Raw genomic sequence first — 25,062 nt, 5'->3', positions numbered from 1 at the left:
TTAATGAAATGTTTGACACTGATGAGGGGAATGTACCAAGTATCAAATAATTGTCAACAAAGATGTTTATAAAGAATAATCTAGTAATAACCATGCAATTATGGACAAACTATTGGATTGCTAACAAACATTTAGTTTAGTTCAGTCTCTCGCGGGTCCTTTGTTCTAGACTGGCCGCTGGCTCAAAACCACGCCCATAGCGGTAAACTAGAGGAACGCCCATCAACGTACAAATGTGGGGAGGCGTCGCGATTGGGCATTGGGTTTAGTTGCCGTCTTCAGTGCGTTGCTCCAGGGAGAGCCCGTCTACAACAGTCACACATTCTGCACGCGTTGGTGACACGTTGTATAGTAGTAGTCATTATTTGATTGATCATAATTAAATTATTGAATAATCACATCGAAACATTCCCTTTATTCAGATTAAAAACCATTCTCATTCATTTGGTGAGGAACATAGCGTTTTGAGCAAGATTTGCAGACCCTGTCACGCCGATTAATTGATGTTCATTTAAACGACGATCGATCACAGGAATTTGTGAAAATTGACATCCCTATTTCAAAGCATTCATCATGAGCACTTTAAACTTCTCCAAATCCACCTTCTTCAAGATGTAGACTTTGTGAGTCTTCTTCAGAAGGTCGAGGTGATCTACGACCATCATTCCCCGGCAGTAGGTCCCCGCCAGCTCCACAGTGACCGCTTTGTGTTCGGTTTCAAGAATATATGTGTCGTCTATGGCCGCTGCCATAGCATAAGAGTCACAGGAGATGAATCCCTGCCCCGCCACCAGCTCCTTCTCAATCCTCTCGCTCTGGCTGGACTCCATGCTGTGCTTAAAGATCTGTGTCATAAAGCGAGCCTTATCTGTGTCCTGGGCCAGCCAACCGTCACAGAAATCCTGAAACAGACATGCGCAAATATTATACGACACACATGCTGTGTATACAAGGATGTATAAACACCAACAGTTGTATTTACTTTATTATCATCTATTTAGGTTGTTATATATTTTTTTTTTAAGACACGAGGATCTCACCCATGGTAATTTACTGTAACAGGTGAACTCCCAGGTTGCAATGTAAACTGGGCAAATGAATTCATTCAGGACAATATAAGCCGCTTCAGGATCAGCTGCAAAGTTGAACTCTCCACACACGGTGGTGTTCCCACGAGCTAAAGAGAAGCGGTCGTTATTTTTCTAAACTGGTTAAATTGCATGAAAAATATTAATATAGAAGACCAGCAATACAGATCAGACTGATTATAATGTTTGCATTTAAGGTGCGCATGATTCTGGTTTAGGGCTGGGCAATATTGCATTAAATAAAATAAATAAAATACACTTATGGTCAAATTAAGGAAGCAAATTGGGAATAATTAAGAAACAACAGGCACAACTGTTTTCAACATTGATAATAAGAACCATTATTAATAACCGAGCACCAAATCAGCATATTCGAATGATTTCTGAAGGATCATGTGCCACTGAAGACAGGAGTAATAATGATGCTGAAAATTCAGCTTTGCCATCACAGGCATAACAGGAATAAATTACATTTTAAAATCAAAAAGAAAATAGTTTTAAATTTTAATAATACTTCACAATATTACTGTTTTTACTGTATTTTTGAACAAATAAATGCAGCCTGGGTGAGAATAAGAGAAACCTTGTTCAAAAACATTCACAAATCTTAATTATTACAAACGTTTGACTGGTTTTAAACTTTTTAGTCAATTGTGACCATTTAGATTTATTTAATTGAGAGAAGCCATCATTGCAGCTAAACTGACATCACTGGCAAGTAAAAGTCTGTTTTTAGAAAAACGTTGACTTTAGAGATTTACTTAGAACCAACTCAACAAAGCGGTCACCTTTAACTTGAAATAAATGAAACTCAACAGCTCTAATATTGGATATATTGCCCCATCCTATTCTGATAAAACAGTATGTTTTAGGGACTCACAGTCTGTATTGCCACCCATAATGTAAAGGTTTTTGAGTTTCTTGGGTAAGGAAGGGTCCAGTTTCACCGCCAAAGCCACATTTGTCAGCGGACCCGTGGCCACTAAAGACACCTTAGAGAAGCAGGAACAACACATTATAAAATACTTGAAATGCATGTAATTTCCATTTATCAAATATTTGCTACTGTAGCATACACACCTGTCCAGGATTCTCATCGACTATTCGGATCATGGCTGACACGGCGCCCTCTTTCTGGACCAGTTCCAGACCAGGAGCTTGGGGGTCTGGGGCGTCCCCGAGTCCATCTTTGCCATGAAAATCTCCAGCACCGACGGTTAGACCCAAGAGCGATGTAGCCGCTCCACGAAATACAGGAATCTAACAATTCAGAGACACCAGTTTCATCAGTTTTTTTCTGATTATGCTGTAAATGTATCATGTGCTGGATAACAATACATTACTGTGCAGTAAGAAAAGTGACTCAAGAGTTATTTAAGCTCGAAATATCTATGCAAACAGCTAGAATTATAACAGATTATATATTTCTGAAAATCCCTTTGAAAAACAATCACAATGTATTGATTTCTGATTTATGTAACACTGTTTAATCAATTCCATCAAGTCTGGACCATTTTTCCAATTCAGAGATAATCAAGTCTTTCACTAATAGTGAAATGACAGTCATGTGCTACATATATATATATACATTTGTTTGCATGTTCTGCTGCATCTCGGTAGTCTTATTCACTCTCCCAGTATTTTAATGGTGACAATTGCTTAAGGGTGGCCTAATGCTCCCCTTCTAATTCCCTAGACTTTTAAAAACAGTGAAGGGTCGTAACAGTGCACAAGACAAAATAATAACTGATTTAAACCAAAAAAAATAAACCAGTTCAAAAGTTCACATATGCTTGATAATTAATGCTGTGTCATTACCTAGATGATCCACGATTTGTTCTTTTGAGCTGGTTGTTCATGAGTGCCTGTGTTAGTGCTGAGCAGAATGGTTCACCAATTTTTGCAGGTTGTCACAGTTATGCAAACATTGCACAATACTTGTAGGACATATTCCTTATGGATCAAGTATAAGCTCTTTGAAAAACATCTGCTTAAGGAAGTATGACATCAATTACTTACTAAATAAATACCTGACAACAGAGAGCTAGTTTTGTCATTTAAAAGCCAATATGCAATAAAAAAAAAAAAACTTCCTTGAAAATCCATGAAATCAAAATTGACCTTTTTTTATGGAATATTGCAGCATTTTTATAAGTTTTTTTTTAATTCATGTATCCTTGTAAACTTTAATCAAAATATCTTCCCCTCCCGCTTGCAGCAACATCTCTTCTCTTCTCTGATGACGTGTTTACTGGCGTGAGGGCGGGATCAACCTGTTACTCGCATCAGAACAATAGCATAACCACAACCATTCATTACAAACTGATGGCAAAATCTATGGACTTAAGGCAATCAGCTAACCTAGCTAGTTAGGGGCCAAGCACTGAAGGTGCGGGCACCTATTGTATCTGTTCCGGTTCTTCTTCTTTTTCTTTTTCTTTTTCCGACTGGGCGTCTATGGCAGCCTATAGAACCGTTTGCGGGAAACCTATGAAAATTGGCACAGTGATAGAGGACAGCCTGAACTATCACCATAGCAAATTTGGAGTCTCCAACTCATTCCCTCTAGCGCCACCAGCTGTCCAAAGTTTCACTCATGTTTATGCTAATAACTTTTGAACCACAAGGGCTAGAAACAAAATTATTTTTTCCTCTGATTCCTGAGCTCATGACGATTCGACTGCACCATATGACGTCATTTTCCGTCATAATAGTTTTCCCGCCATTTTGAATTTTCCGAAAAACCTACTTTTTCGAACTCCTCCTAGGCCGTTGCTCCGAATTTCACGAAAAATGAACCAGATCATCTCCAGACCTTGACGACAAAAAGTTATGGAATTCAAGTTGATTCGAATTACCGTTCTCGAATACCGCGCAAATAAATTTTATGTAGCGCTTGCGAAAACAGACGTAAGGCTGTATCTCCACAACGTTTTATCGGATTGAGACCAAATTTGGTACATGTCATCACAAGCATGACCTGAGGCTACATGCTGCGTTTCGGCACAGCGCCACCTACTGGTCCGGAGATATGAAGAATTTATGTTTTTGCTTATAACTTCTGAACGGTTTGTCCAAAAATCACAGTGGTCTCGTTAGATTCAGGGCGTCGTGCTGAGTTGACTGATATCCAATTTTCCCATATCGGCCATTTTGGCTGTCGGCCATTTTGAATTATGTGCTAAAATGCTGTATTTTACGAACGCATGAACGTATCGTTACGAAACTCAGTATGGGTCATCAGTACAACGCCCTAAAGGTACTCAAAAGATTATGAGACAGCACCACCTTTTGGTCAAAAGTTATAATGAAATTTCCAAACATGCTAATAACTTTTGAATAAATTTGCCTATAGTAATGACACTGATCTCAATAGATTCCTTGGGTTATGCTGAAAACATTGATACCAATTTTTGCCATAGTCAGTCAAACTTCCTGTCCGCCATCTTTATTCTCTTTTAAAACCTACTTTTTCGAACTCCTCCTAGACCGAACGTCCGATTTTCACCAAAATCGGATCGTGTCATCTCCAGACCGTGCCAAGTAAAAGTTATGGATTTCGTGTCGATAGACGAAACCGTTTTCGTATACCGCAGTGTCAAAGTTGAGGCATGATGCCAAAATGACTATTCAGGCTTTATATCTGCAATGCCTTGACATATTGACACCAAACTTTGTATGTGTCATTGTCACTTCACTCTGACCACATCACATCAGTTTCGTAACTGCGCCACCTATTGGTCGAAAGTGATAATCATATTTTTAGTTATTGTATGTGATTTTTCAACCATTTTGCCAAAATTCATCTTCAAATGTCTTTAATTGCTCCTTGCTGCAGTTTGTCTCACACTTTCAGCCATGTAGGCATATCTCGTCGTCTGCTTTTGCGCTTGGCCCCGTAATGGCTGCTTGCAGCTATATTTATTTTTATTGTTGCCATTTTATTTGATTTAAATATCGAAATGTTAGTGAGAAAAAGTCAAGTCATTCATTTATATAGCGCTTTTTACAAAGTAGATTGCTTCAAAGCAGCTTTACAGAGATAAACGTATAATTTAAAGGTCCCGTTTTGGTTCCTGTGTTTTTGAAGCTTTGATTGTGTTTACAGTGTGCAATATAACATGTGTTCATGTTTCGCGTGTAAAAAAAACAACAGTATTTTTTACAAAATGTACTTATCTGTATACCGCTGTTTTCACTGTCCTAAAACGGGCTGATGATTTCCTTGTTCTATGAAGTCCCTCCTTCAGAAATACGTAACGAGTTCTGATTGTGCCAGCGGTTCCAGTGTTGTGATTCGACAGCAGCTTAGCGCACTTTGCCCGGAAAGGTCACGCCTCTTACCCTAACGTGAAGATGCATGGCTCAGTGTTATTGTTAACATGGCCAAACAAAGGTGATTTGACTCCGGGATGAAAATAACCGCGTTTTCGACGACATGTTGACAAACACTCTACAAACGCAACTCTTCCTCTTCTCTGTAGGAGTGCAACAAGACCACGCCCCCTTTTTTGTGTATTCTTGCATGTGGAGGTTAGTCAAAAAACTGTTCTAGTGACGTCATTAAAGCAGGAAGTAGAGGGATGTAGTCCAAACCGGCCGTTCGGCTTTGAAAGGGGACTTCTGTTAAATAAAATATCTCGCTTGGCATTGAACTTTGAGCTTTATAATTTTACAGGTATTATGCTCTAACAGCAACATTACACACTAGCTAAAGTTCAAAAAATGGGATCACGAAGAACAGGACCTCAAGGTAACAGAGATGTTTTGGCTAGCTTTATAGCGGTTCTTGAATAATGTTATTTTCCAGCTAAAGTTTTTTTTGATTGATTCACTTCCGTCGAAATTATCATTTGTTATTAAATTAGGGGCCGCTAAGACGACACCGCTGTCTCTAAACAGACTTTAAACGTGAACCTGTGATAAACGCTGATGGCGTTCACATGTGCATTAAGAATTGATTCTATAGTTATGTGCGTTTGAATATATGTGCGCAGGTTTGTAATTCCCTACAAACCAAGCCTATACAAACTACTTGTCTTGCCTATAAATTTTGATAGAGAATTTTATTTTATTTTATCACTTCGTGGTAGGTACGCAAACCAAATTTTCCCACAACGCTTTATCTGTAGAGTGGTAAAGGGATCCTCCAAAAACAAAACAAAAAGCTTTTAGATATCAACCTGCATATGTGAAGAACATTGGTTATACTCGTCTTTGCTCGCTCCTTTAAAAATATCTAGAGTAAAATGGCTCTATATTTATCCTTTAAAACTATATTTAAAGGGATAAATCACCCAAAAATGTAAACTTGTCATAATTTACTCAAATGTAAATGTCGTGACTAAACCGCTCAATTCTAATGGATTAGTTAAACAATCTCTTTATGGACTTTTTGAAGCGTCAAAGTGGTAGTTGTGTAGCTGTCTAGAGCCCCTTTCACACAGAGATTCCGGAAAATACACGGATAAAGTGACCCGGCATTTGACCCGGGTTCGTTTGATTTTGGTTCATTCACACTGCCAGCGATTTTCCGGAATCAGAGAGTGCGTTCACACACAACCCGTAAAAATCCCGTAAAGACACGTGACATCGATGTGACATGTAATGTCTCAGCAGCGTCTTAAGTTTGCTTATGAGCTGCGATTTCTCTCTCTCGAGAAACCACGCTTGTGCATTTCTTTCTCTGATTCGATCATAAACTAGTGCATTACGTGCTGTTTCACTAGCTGGCGTGGGTTAGTGAAACCCCCCCCCCCCTGAATCATAGGTTTGACAGTGAATAAATAATATTTGACTGAATTTGCTTGTATTTAAATATTTTATATTCTACCAATGATAAAACTGTGCTAGATAAGCTGTGTTCATGATGTCTACGAAATAATCAAGTGGTTTTCATTTTTTGCATAACAGTGACTGAAAAATATTTGAGATAAGGGAGAGGTATATTTTTTGTATTTGGGATACAGTCAATGGGCTACTTTTTAGCTATTTTTGATTGGCCATTGGGCTAGTTTTGTTACACAGACTTCGCACCACTGCTCCAATATACGTCACAATAACGAAGAAAATACTATCGTGACTTCCATTTAATGCCAACTTTAATACTCATATAATTAAATCACTGCACAATACTTAAAAGTAATAATGTCTATCTCATTGTGGTATGTACTGACCACTGTGATGGATTTTTGTCTGGAGTCTTTCTAGTTAATGCTGAGCAGCAAGTTAGTTAGTGAAGCTTACTTGAGACTTTGATAATGTTATGGGGAAAGGAACAAGACGTAGTCCGAAGCCAGTTATCGACTGTAGACGCAGAGCTAGAGTATAAAGATTATTGGATGTTCAGGTAAATTTAAGTCAGGTGCGAAAGAAGAAAAATATACCACACCACTTTCCATGCATATCTCACCTCCAGACGCTTACACACTTTCAGGACACGCAAGACATTCTTGCAGACGTTTTCTATTGAAGTGTTGCCATGAACGCAGGTGATGCCCAGGATCTGTACGCCCGGCACTGCCAAAGCCATCATGAGAGCCTGAGCATCATCCACACCACAGTCCACGTCCACAAGCAATTTCTTCATGCTGACTTCTGCACAAAGATATGAGAACAAAAGTAATTTAGTTTAACAACAATTGGTGGTGTTGTCCAGGCTGGTGAAAGTTGTACATTCAACCCACATGACTTTGTGCCCTTAAGCAAGACACTTCATAAAAGTATTGTTGGACACTTGACCAAATAGTAGATTAATAACTAGTACATGAATGACTGAGGACTCTGCAGGATTTCTCTTACCTGTAGTGAAGTGGCTGCAGACGTTCGTGCGAGTTTCTTTAAAGCTGTCTGATGCGGTCGCGAGCTCTCGGTATCTGTTAGAGGAGAGTCAGTTTATCTGTCGGAGGAACTTTGGATAGTTAATTACGCAATCATGTTTCATATAAGGTTTCCCCAATTTCCCATTAAAAATGTGTTAGACTAGCAGTTCCCCATATTCTGAGATATAACGTTACTGTAGGTAAGCCAACACAAAATCAATACAAAACAAACCGGGAGTAACTGTTTACCTTGTTTTGTTTAATACAAGTGTCTGTTGCCTTCTAAGAAACTGGACTCTAAAGGTCCATCTAAATAATGCGGAAGAGAACATCTACTTAAAGTGCACGCGCACTCTACGCATGACCATCGACGTGAAACAGCCAGGTGCGTGGTGGTGGGTGGACGTTGTTCAGGCAGAGGTTAATAATTTATAAGTATCTTATATTATCATTAATAATTATCTTATTTGAAAGTAAACTGTATATATTTTAACTCAGTGGTTTAAAACGTTCATTATAGCCCTATTCGGATTGTTTCTCAGGGGGTAATAAGGTTTTTTTCAACATTTACTATTACGTTAGTCGGTGATTTTATTGCAATCCGAATCCAGGTTGTCGGTGTTTTTCTCTCACCACCCGCGTAAAAGTCCCCGGCCGAATTACCATATGCTGTCTATGCGAATTACCTAATTTAAATTTTTTTATTTTTTTTTGACAAACACCAGGTTGTGGTAATTTATGCCGTCCGAATTTACATATCTGAGTTTACAAGAAGAGATCACTTCACAGTTAACTATTTAAATCCTTTTTTGATCGCCGCTCGTTTCACTGTAATTTGCATGCATTTTAAAAATATGTTATTAAGTTACTTCTGTTGTTGTTTACGGTCAGGGACTATTATTTCCAGCGGAAGGAAGGCTTAGTGATTTCATTTCATGAAAGTTGCATACATAACGTTACATATTTTTCGGGATTAATATTTGCATTGTGGTAACCGTTTTATAAAAGCAATAAGGTAATTGAGGCTAGTGCTGTAACGTTATCGTGCTCCGCTTCGCGTCATGCCTAACAACGCTTCAGCCGTGACTTATTCAAGATACAGCAGCAGCACTAGCCTTTCTTACCTTATTGTTTACTTATTTACAGTGAACAATGCGACTGACCACGTGAGCAGCGCGTTCGTGGGATTACAACACTCGCTCCTCCACCGTCAATAAATCGCCACCCGTATCACTGAGGTGCCATGCTAATTTATTTTTTACAGACTTAGACATGAGAAACAATTACCGTCCGAATAGGGTTTAAGGTAGGTTTAAGTCCACATTAACGGTGTCTCACATCCGCTCACATAACCGGATGTTCTTCTTATTCTTCTTCGTCCTTGTTGTTTACATCCCCTATGTTTACATCATACATCCAAATGTTGCAGTACGAAGCGGATCTTTTGAGTAAACGTACGTTACTAGCGTCACACCCATATATATTAGAGTCCATATGATGTCCATGGTCACACCCACACCCGCGCTCATAAATGTATCACTAATGTAATACATAAATGTATTACTAATAACGTTAGTAATAAAGCAAAGCGTGCAATTATTAGCACTTTTTTTCAGTGTTATCACCGTAATATTGCAAACAGCTAACGTTAGTTTGTCCACCACTCGTGCTAATGGCTCAGTTTTATCAAGGGGTTATTTGCATAGACAGTAGGGTTATTTGTTGCATGAGCAGGGCCACACGGAATCTGCAGACTTTTTTTGTGATGTCTGCTAAACTTTTGAAAAAATCTGCTAAATTTTGCGGAATGGTTAATAATTATATATTATGTTATATATATATATACATATTACATGAAATAAAAGCATTATACAACGTGTTAATATTTTAGTGCTGGGTGGTTTAATGACAAAAAACTGCATGGTATTTTTTTAAGAAACTGGTGGAGTTTTATTTTCGAAGCCTTTACATTGGCATATTTCTGAGCCAGGAGAACACTTTTTAATATTTTAAAAATAGCATAAATACTAATTTATTATCAAAAGGTTTGTAATCAAATCAACTGATAAAAGTGCTGCCCAATAGATTACTGGTTAAATAAAGTAATGTGAAATTGTTTGATATTCGTTAAAAAATTATCATAAATAAATATTTTATTATTAGCCATTATTATTACTTTGAGAAGTACGTTCGATTTGATTGTACAATAGTAATATATTTCTGTGATATTTCTTCACGTTAAACCGAACTTTTATTTTGACGGGTTTCTGAGTGTATCTGACGATGAAATGCTGATGCTCTGTCTGTATGGCTCAGAATCAGATGAACGTGTACTTGAGTAGGTGTAGTACATGAACCTAATGTGCAGTCACTAGTCCATATAGCAATTTGATATTATGATCGGCAATGAATAGACAGATCTGTTATTTCAGCTATGCGCCGGTATTGCAGTAGCAAACAGTAACTTAGATAATATATAATACACACGCAGGTCGTCTGCGGCGTGTGGCCCTGCTGCTCATGAGTCATGACATAGCCATATTTTTAGCCCAGGCTACACACTCACTCATCTTTCTCCCTCTCCTTCTCCTCGCTGTGCGTGCCGGGTCCTGCTGCAGAAAACACATCGCTTATTTTGACACGTTTGGCCCGTTTCTCTTTTTCGCGTAATTCCTGTGCGCCTTCCTTGCGTTTCTTCCCCATATCTGACTATTTTGACAGATGCAAACCGACACTGCACGCTCGCTGCCCGGGGAGGGGGGGATTTCAAGATAAAACGTTTTTAATTATTTCCCAGAGATTACTGGTTGATATTCGTTTTATAATAGTTTTGATTTATTCTTATTTTTGTATTAGACAATTGTATCCAATAAGGAAAAAACATATTTTTCAAATGTAATTTATAACGGGGCCAATGGGGATTCGGCTTTCTGAGCCGCCGAGCGCCCCCTGGAGGATTGCACGGGAAACGGTGTATTAGCTGTAATACTGTTACCTATCCATATACAATAACGGTACAATGCAATAACGGTATTATTATATACGGTATATTGGGGGCTCTCTGTAAATAATAAATTACTGTCGTAAGATATAATAATAAAGATACACATTAATATACTTCTGTAGACTACTTACAAATGTTTGAGCTGAAAGAAAATCTTTATCTTCACACTCATTTGAAATTAATATAACATCATATAACATGCATTTTTCTTTCCACAGGCTACACCACATACACACGTCATCATAGGTTGATTTCAATTCTATCTTATTTCTATTCTAAATATTTGTTGCCTTCTAACCCGTAAAACGGTATTGTGTGAACTCACTGTTGTGTGTTTAAACTCTAATGTGCAATGTTTACTAGAACTTTCAAAATATATATTATCAGGTGCTTCTGAGCTGGTGTCAGGTTATATGATAATGCCTGTATGATTACTCAAATACTTGAAGTTCAAGCATTGGACTTTATGCACAGCTGCACTACTTCCTGAACTTTAGCCAGCTCCTTTGTTTCCTGTCTGCCATTATTGGACAAACTGATTAATCCAGGTGTGCCTGACCAACAACAATAATCAGACACCTGGATTAATCAATGTCCAATAATGGCAGACAGGAAACAAAGGAGCTGGCTAAAGTTCAGGAAGTAGTGCAGCTGTGCAGAGTCCATTGTGTTTCATAACGCTAAATAGCCCTAAGTGTCTCTTCATAGAAATATATTATCTTTAAACGGAGAAAAAAAAATAAGACTTCATTTTAAATGGACATAAATATATTTAATCATGTCTATCAATGTGACAAATGTGTTTTTAATATTATAGTAAAATTAACATTTAATGATCAATTAAATACTAACTATATAAATCTATATTGCCAGTGTATTCTACAAATAAACTGATTCTAAGCATTTATTTATCATTCAAACAGGTGGAAACATAGACATAAGTGATTTCTTATCTGGTGAAACTTATGAAACTAAGCATGTTTGCTCAGAATAACTTGTTCTCCATATATACAAAGTTGTGAGAAGTTTGGACTTTGTCCACACAAGATATAAAAATAACAGTCAGAATGGGCCACACCCAGCAAATACGTCAGATCGTATTGTGAACACTTTCATGGAGCAAAACTAGCAGAGCAATAACACAGCTGTATATTAAATATTTTTGAGCCACATTGGAGTATTTTGGAGGTCAGAAAACGTTTTTTCCTTCGCCCGCATCACAGTGACCTGGCTCATGGCTCATGGAAGAGGAATGGCTCAAATTCCCTCTGGCCACTGTGCAGGACGTGTATCGTGTCATTCACCAAGACAAATTGATGCTGTATTTGCTGCAAAAGGAGGGTCTACACATCATCCTAATAAATTACTGTGGTCTAAAACCAAGTGTTTCATTTCAGTTTCTTGTCCAACCCCTGTATATAACTGTCTGTCTGTCTAACATAGCAGTGAACAAAGCAATAAAGTAGCTTAACATTTACGCTGGTATGTTATTTTAATTTTAAAGCTGTATGTTTGGGGAAAGAAAGAGGCATTTTGTACAGCAAGGTATTTGAACATACATTAAAAAATAAAAAAAATAAAAACACACTGAAAGACCAATAGGACACCATTCTCTGACAACATAGCAGTGCGTTTGCACTTACAACAGTGAAGAAAGAAACATAATAAATTAAATGATCAAAATGGTAAAATAATTAAATATACATTTATTAAAAATAGCAATTAAGTATAATCTGAAATAACACTAGTAGCCTACCTTCCATGCAGTGCATCTGGTTCAAATCTAAATAATTTTAGCAGAGGTTAAGAAAGACACATGCTTCTTGTCTCCCAAGTTGCAAATTTAAGCTTTCAGTAGTTCAATCTTGCAATATACAAACCAGGAACTACAGACCATTTGTGCATTTATTTGTGCAGATACAAAGGCTGATGATGTCTCACTGTGGTCATCACATATAGTCTTTAATTATGTTCAGTAATGCAACATTACGGTTTTCTTATAACTATTACAATAATATAAATAGTCTAAATGCACCCCTCTGCTTTCGGAAAACAAAACAAAAAAACCTCAAGAAATATTCTTCACATTGTAGGACCAGTCGCAGCAGTGCTCCTTATTAGATCAGTACGGACATTCATATCAACCAATACGAACGTCCAACAAAGAAACTTTGAACTGTGAAAACATATACAGACAGTCAATGAACATATCAATAGTGTCTTCTCACATATTTCCTTACAAATAATGTATATTCACACTGTATGCTCACTGTACAGAGACTAGCTGTGCTTGGCAACAGTACGAGGAAGCTTGTCCTCTAAAACTCTACAACCCGTACAATGCAGGTCAGGAGGGCAAAGGCCTGCATTAAAGCACTAACACTTTCGTAAAGAGAGAGAGAGAGAGAGAGAGAGAGTCTTACGGTAAATAAATAAAACAATCTGCCACGTCACAAATAGTCATACACAGATTTCGAAATATCTACATATTTATCTAAACAAGAAAATGAGTTTGCAATGGTGGACTCTCTTAAGGCAGCTAGTTTTGTGTACACTTGAGATGAAGTGATGATTAACAATGGGGTCTATATATTGATTCTCTAACTTAACCTGACTTATCCGTATAAATGTTCAAACTGGCTTTGGGAACAAATCATCTACTATACCACAGCACGTACACATTACCTAGAACCTACTGAACTTTGAATACAATCTAAAGTATGATAAAAAAAACACAGCTTTGCTTCAGTGCTGATAGTTTCAACCTTTGCATTTTAATACAAAGACCAAGTGTGGTGCTGGAAATGATTTAAAATGGACTTAACTAAACACAGATGGAATGAATTTGGGATTATTTGGGAACTGCTCTGATAATGAAATCAGGGTCTTTTTTTCTTTTTTTTTAAAAAGTAATTTAGAATCGAACAGGCCTTCTTCCCTGCATTCAGTGCAACAACCAAGCGAGCTACTCGTATACCTTCACGTTATTTTCTTTCCCTATCTCCTTTCTTCTCAGAGCCACGGTTCATAAAAGAGGTTCGGGGATCTGAAAATATTAACATTGTCCTCTGCATGATAACCAGAGCATGACTGTGCATAATAAAACTATCCTTCAGATATGTGGTAATAAAGTAAAGCGAACAAGGAGAAACATGCAGCTCCAGTCCCAGCGGGCTAGAACAGCGGACTGCTTGTCAGCTCAAGTCTCCACTTTCCCATAGGTGCCCTCTGGTGGTCTGTACTGCCTAGGGAAAGTCTTCAGCTGGAGGGAGTTGAAGGCGTATTTGCGACTGCCTACGTTTTTCATGGTGTTTTCTCGCCGGCAGCCCTCGCTGTGGACCAGAGAGGTGATTGAGAGACAGGGATAGAATGATGCGTGAATGAATGACCCCCCTAACTGTAAGTGTGGTCTCACCTGCGCATACATTCCAAGGCCTGGGTGAAGACCTGCGGGGCCATGCAGTGCTCCTGCTGGAGGATATGACACTGCTCCAGGGTCACCGACATGGCCGTGCGATCCTTTGCACTCTTGCAGCTGGTCACGCGCACACCATTCAGACGCCGACAAACCTGAAGCAACAAATGAGAAAGATGTCGATGAGTTAACGGCTATCACTAGAAGTTGTGAGTTTCCCATAATTATGTAATTTATTTTTTGATGAAAAGTTTCACACACAAAAAATAAGGTTTAAAGGGGTGGTTGAATATGATTACACTTTTCTAACTTAAGTTAGTGTGTAATGTTGCTGTTTGAGAATAAACAACATCTGCAAAGTTACGACGCTCAAAGTTCAAAGCAAAGGGAGATACTTTATTTTACAGAAATTGCTTTTTTAGGACTACAACAAACGGCTGGTAGGGACTAAACGACATTCCTCCCAGGTTAGTGACATCACCAACCCTAGAATTTACATAAACCCCGCCCCCAGAACACGATTTATAGATTATCAAGACAGAATATGCTAATCAATGACTAGAAGATAACTATGCATAAGCTACATAAATTCATCAACTAACCATTCAGAAATGTTGCTTCTACATGTTGTCACTCTTCTCTCCATCTTTCTGACTCCGGATTGAACATAAAAGGCTACAAGTTCTTGAAATTTTCAGTGTGTGTGTGTGAGTGCAAGCTCTTGAAGCTCCGCCCCCTGTGCCGGGAATACTTATCTTACATCTTGTGAAAATGGCATTATACCACCCCTTTGAGGTTTATACACCAAGACGAATATTTGGTGTAAATAATTAATGCAGAAAACATTCAAATTTTGTCGATCGACAAGGACTGTAAAGCAACCAATCACAGTTCGTTGTGTTCCGTTGTGGACCGTGGGCGTGACATCTGAGGCTGATCGTATGCACACTTCAGAAACTTTTTGCCTACTCTTTTATGAGTACTGTGAATTCGGACAAACTTCTTTTGTAACATACTGTTTTTCGTCTACTATAGGGAAGTATGAGATTTCAGACGCAGCCCAGAACTGAGAAGCAGGTGGCAAAAAAAGTTACGCAGCGCTTTGAGTACCGGGTTAGTATTTCTGCTTTTCTAAAAGCGCCATCTACTGTCAGAAAGTATTTTGTAAGTATTTATCTGCATTTTAATTCAACCCGCCTGCTGTTTTTCACTCATTGGTCTGAAAAATTGTGTGCACAAAAGAACAATAGTAATGGTGGATTGCTGTACCTCTGCTGCCTGCAACAGGATGTCCACATTCTTGCTCTTCCTGGCATTGACATTTTGACTGAGGAATTTGAGAAGCTCAGGCACACAGTTTTGACTGCGAGAGCGGGGGAGACCTATGGATGGAAACAATTAAGTTGTTAGGACTGACATATAACATCCACTAACTTTCTTTCATAAAGGGACATGTGAAAAAGACTAGTTAATATATTTTAAATGTACTAAATTGCAACTTCATTACAAATGTGTAATTAGTTACAAATATATTTAAATAGCTTACATGACATGCAATATAATGGCATTAAGGTATATTTTAGTTTACCAGAAATGCTTGTCGGTACATTTGACAGTTCACTTTAACCATATTTCAAAGACTATATTACAATTAACATGCAATAAAGTGTCTGAAAACATTACATTCAGTTCACTTTTAAGTATATTCTTTGAAAGTATTGTATATCTGTAACAAGTACTTTTTTAAAAGTGTGCTAAAGAGCAGTATAGGTCAGTCAGTGTATTAAAAATGAGTGTTCAGGACTCACAGTCTTCAGGCAGCACTTCTTTAAACTGGTCATAATAAGATGTAAGACGAGTTAGACTCTCCATATTCACTACTTCCTGCAGCGAAGTGTCTCCAAACCTTAATAATGATATAAACAAATATATCAATGATGTATAAATATTTTTTAGACAGAATGTACAATGAATAAATACATTCATATTTCATGACTTGTTAAAACCGGGCTGCACACTGAGGAGGGGTGATTTCACTACACTTACTTTTCCGCTAGCGTTTGCTGCTCATTGATTCCCACATTGAACAACACTGGTTGAACACGCAACAGCATCCCATTTTGTATCTCCCGTGGCAACGCATCAAACATCACCCCCGGTAACGGAACACGCACGTTAAACCCGTCCCTGTTGCCCGTGATGACAGGCAGCATGTCGGGGCTGAAGCTGGAGGTTGCCTGTGTAACTTTAAAGGTGACATTCCGAAGGTCCATGACGCCTACGCTCATGTCTTCCAGCATGGAGAGTTCCTCCCCTTTGAGACGAAAGAAGAGCTCAGAGTTAACATATTCAGATACATTTACCACCATACATAAATAAGCTGAATGTGAAAGCTGAATTTAAATGAAAAGCTGAATTGTATGTTTACCATAGGTGCTCAGGAGACCCTCAAACTGGACCAGTAAGCCGATGGTGTGGAGTTGTCTGAGGAAGCCACTGTCACTTAGACAGTTCCTCAGCTTTATCACAAATCCACAGATCAATGCCGTCAGCTACAAAGGAAAATGCATTTTATTAGAATGGATGTGAAATGCTGATTTACAGTCAGCTGGGGAAATGTCTGTACACTGGACAATGCAGCATTATTGCATTACTAAAGGTTTATTTTTAGAGTACTCTGAAAGTAGAACCAATTTTTTATGGAATTGCAACTTATTTATTTCACAATTCTAACTTTTTTGGTTCAATTTCTAAATTTATATCTCACAATGCAGATTTTCCCCGCAGAATTTTTCAGAAAGTCGCAATGATTTTGCCATCACTGACAATCCTGGTAAAACAAATTAATTATTGGACAAACATCCATATGGCCAAAAAAAGAAAAAAAAAGAAAGCCTGGCCACATTATCAAATATATGCTAAATATATTTAGCTATATTTATTCAAATTGAAAATATATTTAGCCTTACATATAAAGGTTTAATATATTACAAAATATATCACAAAATGTTCTTAAAATTGGCAGGAAAATACATTTCCAATCTTAAAAAAACCTTTTGGGTAAATGCAAAAATATATATGAAAATAAATAGGAAATATAAAGAAACAAAATCTTATCAAAGATATACATTTATGTAAATATAGCCATATTTTTGGTATAATTTGAAATATATTTAAAAATACATTTGAAAATAAATATTTTTCAGTATGGGCAGGCCAGAATGACTTTATGTACTTTTATTGATACTCTGACAATTTAACAGAATTAATTTCACAGAATTGTATAAATGACATTTCTATAGAAGTAATTGGAACTTTCTATGGAGCACATTTCATGTGTCCTGGATTATATCTGACTCTCAATAAAATTATGTTGTGTATCTCTTTAATATATATTGTACTAACTGTCTGACAGAACACCACATCTCTGCGGTACTGTAGTGACAAACTCATGGCGATCGTGGGAGCGCTGTCTTGCATCAGTAGAAACACCATGGACTTCTTGGCTTTGTCGCTCATCATGGCTACACACTCGTTCAGAGTGGTCAGGAGGGGATACAGAGCATCACTCCATTCACCTAGAGCCATAAAACGCACAGCTAACATCAGGAACAGACATAAAACTGGACAGCCCACATATATAGTTGCAGATGGTAAAAATGATTTGCATTGAGAGGCTTACCAGGAGAGGCCCCCTCAACACTGGGACTATCTAAAGTAGGATAGAGAGAGAATAAGTGTTGTTAAATACAACTATGGGAATACTAATTATTTTAATATTATCATTTACTAAAATGCTAAAACCATGCGAACACTGTTCATGAATCTTGTGATGTCATTTTAGGGTTGTTAGCATATATATAATTCATTACATATAGCGCTTTTCTCGGCACTCAAATCGCTTTACATAGAAGGGGGAACCACCACCTCCTCAACCACCACCAATATACATATACCCCAATATAAGCAACAACAACCATGTATTATGCTGCATTCCATTCAACACGGAAAATGCTGGAAATTAATTTACTACTTAAAATAGTGCAAATTTAGAAGATGCAGATGTTACAAAAAGATGGTGACACCCAAAGAGATATAAAAAGTTACCAGATTTACCAACATTATAAAGCAAATAAAATATTTGAATGAGTCAAAGTTCCTCTCTGCTGATGATCATGCATTTGCAGAACAAATGCTAACATTGCCTACCTCAATATTAAATTAAATATATTTTAAATGTACTTTATCATTACAAATGTGTAATTACAAACATATTTAAATACATGACAAGTTTAAATATAAATCACATATGTTTTACCATAAATGCATGTCAAGTCAATTTAGGATTACAAATTTAAAGGGATACTTCACCTCTGAAAGATTAATGTGTATTTAAAACGGGTCATTTATGTAGTAGAAATGTGAAATTATTTTTGCTTTTGGAGCCTTCTAGACTGAGAAAATCCAGAAAATGTATTTGTAGCTCATGTGGATGGAAGACAACAACTACAGAGCCACTCCCAAGCCACGCCTACCGGTAAGAGAGTGCAGTTAAACAACAAGGCTAGGTTACTAGTGAGTCTCCGTGACGAGTCTGCCCGGGATTTCGAGATCGCCAAAAATGTCCGGGATTCGGCTTTTGCATTCTACAGTCGCCCTTCATCATGTTTACTGTGGAGAGCAGGACGAGACTGAGGGCCGCGGGAGAACGACGCGAGGCCGGTGGCGTGATTACTGATGAGCGACACCTGTGAGACGCACCGGTCTCGTATCTCTCACGGAGGAGTTGGAATTTTCTAAGCAATGTTAAAACGCACATCAACCGATCACTTGTTTAGCGTTCATGCAAACACTACATTCAGATTCACCAATCGGAATGAATTCAGTTAGATTGAAACAAAAGGTGTGCATGTTAACAAGGAATGGCGACCGCAGAAAGCAAAAGCCGAATCCCGGACATTTTGGACAATCTCGACGGCCGGACATGTCTGGTAAAAAGAGGATGGTAACCCCGACTACTCCGCTTTCTCCACAGAATAAGAACCTGTTAGCTTAGCTTCCAAATAAAAGATGGCTGACAGTATTTGTACATTCTGTGAGTGAGATCCCACCCTCTATGGGCGGGTTGAAAACATGCAGATCTAGCGCCTTCTACTGGCTGTAGTCTCTAGCCTCTGGCCAAAACAGCCTCCGATGACGCAAAATTATGATTTTTGCGTCATCTGAGGATTTTTTACAGACAAAAAACACATAAATCTCTTGTCTCAGGGGGATATGAGGGAGGGAAGCACGGTAATTTGAAAATACTACAGGTTTTCTACTGATACAAAGCTTAATGCTAAATCCTGAAGTATCCCTTTAAGCTTTACTCAAAAAAGCACTCTAAAGTTCAGCTAATTACATTTAATATAAATTTAATATAATACTTTTCATTTAAATCCAAATAGCATGAAATTGAGTGTTAAAAACAACATTCAGTTCCCACCTAACTATATTCTTTAAAGGTATATTATTTATGTAATAAGTACTCTTTTAAAACTATGCTAAAGTGTACTTATTTTCCCACTTTGATTGTTTGAAGTCGCCGATATCAAGTAGAAATGTCCCGAGTGCAGCATTATCACATGTGCCACTAAAAGAGGATGTAAAAGTGAAAGAATCGGTGGTATTTGAGAAGTTTTTAAAAGGAATTAAAAGAAAACTTAAAACAGGGTGGAACCTACAGGAGTGAGTGTTAGGACTGGATGGACATGCAGGGTTCAGTAAGGGTGATGAGGATGGTGAAGAGGACTGATCTGAAAGAGGTTGTGATGAGGTCAGGGCGGCGGAGGAGGAAGGGGAGAAGAGCCTGTCACCAGGGTTGATCCAGAATGCATTGCCCTGGCTACCTCTCTTGCTAGTGTCGGCCTGTTGGTCAGACAGGAAGACGTCTTCACTGCTGTCGCTCTGCAACCGTTCTCTCGTCAGCAGCCTGTCCACACAGCGGATCACGCACTCCAGACTCTTATCCACATTTTGCCAGATCTTTTCCTGAATGGGAAAGCGAATGTTACAGAGTCTGCATTATTTCTAAGTCAAATCACGAAGGTATAATGTCGGCCTCTGAATGACCTTACCCACTCCTCCTCCTGCCAGTTTAAATTCATGGATGCTCTGTTCCCCTTCCCGCTCCATTTGGCCTGTGGAGAGCCTTGATCGTTCCTCAGGACCACACGCTCGGTGTCATGGGTGGACGGAGAGCCTCTGGATGCGATGAACTCCGGGCGCGCGGCACTCAGTGCCTGGATAGCTGTAGTTAGCAGCTTACTGTCACACACTGTCACCAGCTGCCGCGTCTGAGAGAGACAGAGAGGACGGCACAGACATTGCACTTACTCATTAAGTGGATCTCAAAAGCTTTACTTTGGAAAGATCTGTTGAGCACGAGAAACATTACATAATAGCTGCAATAGTTCTGTGGTTCTCAGAAGCAGAAGTCATCATAGTTGGGTAAATGTCTATAATGCTGAATGAAAACTACTACTTGCTTTCCCTTTCGCTCCAATAGCAAAACATTTTTTTAAAAGATTCCACAATAATGTTTCTATGACTTTCCAAAAGACAATTATTTTATAAATTGGCATTAAATAAAATCTATATTATAAATATCTCTCTCTCTCTCTCTCTCGCTCTATAATATAGATTTTATTTAATGCCAATTTATAAAATGATCTGGTGAATATATATATATATATATATATATATATATATATATGAAAACTTGATTTATGATGTTACTTTTTAACATCATAAATCTTGAAATCCGATTATCTTGATGGTTCTACAGATTATTTTATCTGATTTTCCTGTGGTGCGAGGTGTTTTAACTAATTTAATAGTTAGTTTAAGTTCCTCAGGCAAAACTCAGACTATGGGCCCTATTTTAATGATCTGAAACGCAAGTGTCAAAGCGCAAGTAACTTTGCGGGTCTTGGGCGCTGTTGCTATTTTCCCAGTGGGATAAATGCCTCTTGCGCCCGGCGCAAATCTAAAATGTGTTGGTCTGAAGTAGCTTCATTATTCATAGGTGTGGTTTGGGCGTAACGTGAAAAAAAACAATCAGAGCGTCCTCTCACATTCCCTTTAAGAGCAGGCGCGCTTGTTCCACGGCGGATTGCTATTATAACGGCGGATTTGCCAGCGCGCGCCAGGAGCGCTTCACAGCCGAGGAGACCGACGTTCTCGTCAGGGCCGTAAAACACAGAGAAGTGACTTTGGGGATGATGGGAGAAACCCACCCAAATTAGCTTCGGTTAAACAGGCATATAATTTGGGTAAATGTCTAATCTATATATATTTTTTTAAATCTAGATAGATTTTATTCACATCTTGACGAGCACAACAATGATTTCCCTCGTGTGTTAATATTTTTCCTTGTAATAATGTATGATTTGCAAAAATGAAAACTGCCGCGTCTGTTTATATTAGAGAATCAAAGTGTATGTGCGTTGTTCACACGCTACATAATGGCCAAGCATGCGCCCTTAAAATAGCATATGACTAACGCGCAACACGCCACTGTCTTTAGACTGTTTTTTTCCTGGTCAGTGACGGAATTGCTTTCTAAAACTGGAAAATAGCACCAGGGAACTTTTGCGCCGGAACACGCCTCCTCTTTGTGCTGAACCGCCCCGGGGAGCACAAGTGTATTTCTTAGTTAACCGATGTGTGTTTGTGGAGGGAAAAGTCCACTTTGCGCGGGTGCAAAATAGGAATGATACATGTGTCGGTGTACAAAGTCAATTGCGCTGGGTGCAAGATAGGGCCCTATATCTTTCAAAAAGTCATACTGTGTGCTGTTGTTAAGTTGCGTAAAGCCAGCCAATCAGATGGGAACTGGCGATTTCAGCCTGCTCTTGTGTGCAATATGCATTAGACGGTCAGTAAACAGTACGTGGTCCATGCAAAAGCCTCTCACCTTTTCTGTCAGGATAGCGAGAGTCCTCTCCAGTGCATTGGTTGAGCGTTCTTTGGCAGCGCGGGACAGCCGTTCAGTGTAGTAGCTGACCTGCGTCTTGAGAGTGTTGATATGGGAAATTATTTCTTTAGCTTTCACCACATCCTGTGGCTGGTATCGCATTGAGGGTGGAGCTGACTCCCCAGCACTGAAACGAGACAGAGCATTAAAATCAAAACAACGACACGGTCTCCAATTCCCCATTAGTCATCACTTGTTCAGCTGCGCAAGCTGTGACCAAGAGGACTGTACTGCAAATGAGATGGTGTGATATTCAAGCACACACAGAAGACGTACACAAACACAAAGTGCACATGGTCGGATGGAGTAGGAAAGCAGTTTTTGTGCTAACACATCATCATTACAAATGTTGGTGCAAACAAGAAAGATCCTTCAGATGTAATGAAAGTAAAGGACTCGACGCTGATCAACAGGATGAAACACCATCACATGTGAAAATGACAGGAAAGCAGTCAACAACCCTGAAACTCACCCTTCACCCTCATTCGCACTGATCAGAAAGCAAACAACATAAGGGTAACTGATTACAATCGCAGTCACGTAATACGTGTGAAATACATTTTCAATATATAAAAAAAATGTGAGGCGGATCAGAAAGCAAACAACATGGGGGCAACTGATTACAGTCGCAGTTAATGCGCTATATGTGAAATAAAACGGCAACATATATATAAATATATATATTATAAGTTCCTCACACTACAAGAATTAAGGCCCGTTCACACCAAGAACAATAACTGTAATGATAACAATATTAGCATCCACACAAATGGATGACACAGGTCTGTTAAGTCTAAGCAGGCACTGCAATTTTGTCGTCTGTAACTTTAAATGCTGAGTTCAGATTAATAATTCCAATGATATTGTTTCTCTATGATGTCATCATTATAGTTGTGGTGTGGACTCAGCTTTTTTTTATTTTTATTAACCCTGTTAGACCTTCTTAGTATTCCCCAATCAAGTGATCAAGTGACAATATTTTTTTCCCATAAAAAAAAAAGAGTATAAGGTTGCTAAAGAGCCGAGGTATGTAACAGTTTAAGTATATATTTTTTCTGCACAGCAATAATTTAATCTTTGATGACTGAATAAGTGCAATTCACGTTTATTCCACAAGGTGGCAATGTCTTAAACACAGTGAGGAAGTGACGTTTCACTCATAGTCACCGCAGGCAGAAAACAAAATAATAGGAAGTATCATCAGCAAATCTTGAAATGGCTCAGCGATTTACTGCAGAGCAAATATTAGTGTCACTGTCACTTGATGGTGGATCTAGTAAAGAAGCTGTCAGCGATCAAAGTACTGATTTTGAAGATTTTGAAAATTTATAGTTTTAAGTTTGAGAAGCTGTTTGAGATCGTGAATAAGAGCCAGATGCTGAATGTACTGGGAAATGAGCTCTGGTGTCCCCAGTGATGATGATGGTATAAAACATCTGCTCAAACTGAACCCTTCCAAGCTCCAAAAGGAAACAAAATATGCTTTATTTGATTCTACTGGAATTGTTACCCTAATATCAGGAGAGTTTTATATTATCGCGCTACTATATCTTTATTGTTATCATCCTTGGTGTGAACAGGTCTTAACACAATAAAAAAAGCCAAAAACCTAGCAGAGCAACACAAAAAATTTGATTAATATTTTTCACCAAGAATTTTTAATAAAAGATCTTACTGCTTTTTGGCTTCCTCAAATTTCTGAATGAGTTTCCTCAGTCCACTGCCCTTAAAGCCCTGATGATGCGCCGCAGGAGCCCCTGTGGTCACCACGTCATATGTGCGATCTGTTCAAAGATGTACGTCACGTAAAGACCAGCCCTCCACTGAAGAATGTCTGTTATGAAATGCACACATTGACCATCTCACCGTAGCCAGACTCGCCGTGCACTCTCATCCTCTGAACGTGGAGGTTTGTAGGCATGAACTCTAGTTTTTTCTCTGCTTTCAGAGAGCTAGATTTGAAGGAAGGACCTGCAGGATCGTAGGTGAGAGGAATCAGATAAATAATACAATCACCTTTAAATATCTCTTCCTCTGTGACAGCGGCTTTACACATGACATCTTTCTGGTTGAGTAGGTGCCACCAAACTTACCCTTGTATTCGTGTAGATTACTGAGAGTCTCCTGATAGGTGAGGATGATAGTCTGGTACTGAGTGATGATCTGTCTCCTCAGATTCTCCCAGCACGGGGACAACTCGCCCAACTCTTCTAGCTCACAAACCCTGCGTGCAGATAGAAATGTGCAACAACATAATATAATCTCATTTAAAAATATGATATACATTCATAGTGTTTGAGTGTGGTTAAAAGCTAATGACATATTAGTTAAAAGCTAATGACATGCTAATGCCACATTACTGCAATGCCCTGCACAAATGATAGTCTTGACTGATTCTTCAAAAGATTCTTTCACTAACTGTGAATTGGGTTTACCTGGCAGCATCTTCCTCCAGCAGTAGTTTGGCGAACTGTCTCGGTATGTGCAGGGAAAGCACGCTCTCTGCCATCTGCTCCAGCACACGCAAGTGATTTCCATCCGTGGTGGGAAATCGGTACATCCGTGAAATAGTGCCTCCAAACACTGCAATCAATCAATCAAACAACTAATCAATCAATCAATCAATCAATCAATCAATCAATCAATCCATCCATCCATCCATCCATCCATCCATCCATCCATCCATCCATCCATCCAATCAATCAATCAATCAATCA

The 25,062-nt window shown here is 38.6% G+C and overlaps 2 protein-coding genes across 9 annotated transcripts in view; both read right to left on the bottom strand.

The window, feature by feature from the left end:
• Window positions 1–395: 395 nt before the first annotated feature.
• Window positions 396–10,660, bottom strand: LOC307001328 (nucleoside hydrolase). 6 transcript variants are annotated; one of them, XM_079617666.1, is made up of 7 exons: window positions 10,476–10,660; window positions 7,890–7,986; window positions 7,501–7,685; window positions 2,169–2,348; window positions 1,969–2,080; window positions 1,041–1,177; window positions 396–902 (listed from the first exon to the last, which is right to left on the bottom strand). In XM_079617666.1, exons 3-7 carry the CDS (start codon window positions 7,675–7,677, stop codon window positions 555–557), a joined length of 954 nt encoding a protein of 317 aa, XP_079473792.1. In that variant the 5' UTR covers window positions 7,678–7,685; window positions 7,890–7,986; window positions 10,476–10,660; the 3' UTR covers window positions 396–554. The 6 variants fall into 6 exon arrangements, with proteins under 6 accessions (XP_079473792.1, XP_079473789.1, XP_079473793.1 ...); XM_079617663.1 differs by having other exon boundaries at window positions 7,890–7,963; window positions 10,476–10,651; XM_079617667.1 differs by lacking the exon at window positions 10,476–10,660 and adding an exon at window positions 9,197–9,568.
• A 1,939-nt stretch (window positions 10,661–12,599) lies between these two features.
• Window positions 12,600–25,062, bottom strand: part of inpp4aa (inositol polyphosphate-4-phosphatase type I Aa) — a 36,972-nt gene continuing 24,509 nt past the window's right edge. For 2 of the 3 annotated variants that reach the window (XM_079617856.1, XM_079617858.1), the window contains 15 exons: window positions 24,781–24,928; window positions 24,439–24,569; window positions 24,212–24,316; window positions 24,021–24,129; window positions 22,286–22,472; window positions 20,445–20,663; window positions 20,052–20,358; window positions 18,011–18,040; window positions 17,734–17,906; window positions 16,757–16,880; window positions 16,375–16,642; window positions 16,137–16,234; window positions 15,598–15,710; window positions 14,329–14,483; window positions 12,600–14,245 (listed from right to left, as the gene is read on the bottom strand). In XM_079617856.1, the coding sequence (XP_079473982.1) occupies window positions 14,113–14,245; window positions 14,329–14,483; window positions 15,598–15,710; window positions 16,137–16,234; window positions 16,375–16,642; window positions 16,757–16,880; window positions 17,734–17,906; window positions 18,011–18,040; window positions 20,052–20,358; window positions 20,445–20,663; window positions 22,286–22,472; window positions 24,021–24,129; window positions 24,212–24,316; window positions 24,439–24,569; window positions 24,781–24,928 (2,300 nt within the window). In that variant the 3' untranslated portion in view covers window positions 12,600–14,112. The remainder of the gene's footprint in view (window positions 14,246–14,328; window positions 14,484–15,597; window positions 15,711–16,136; window positions 16,235–16,374; window positions 16,643–16,756; window positions 16,881–17,733; window positions 17,907–18,010; window positions 18,041–20,051; window positions 20,359–20,444; window positions 20,664–22,285; window positions 22,473–24,020; window positions 24,130–24,211; window positions 24,317–24,438; window positions 24,570–24,780; window positions 24,929–25,062) is intronic. The other variant, XM_079617857.1, reaches the window with a different exon arrangement.

This window comes from Phoxinus phoxinus (assembly GCF_949152265.1).
Source record: "Phoxinus phoxinus genome assembly, chromosome: 7".
Lineage (NCBI taxonomy): Eukaryota > Metazoa > Chordata > Actinopteri > Cypriniformes > Leuciscidae > Phoxinus > Phoxinus phoxinus.
The sequence above is the reverse complement of the archived record's forward strand: the minus strand, read 5'-3'. Positions and strand labels throughout refer to the sequence as shown.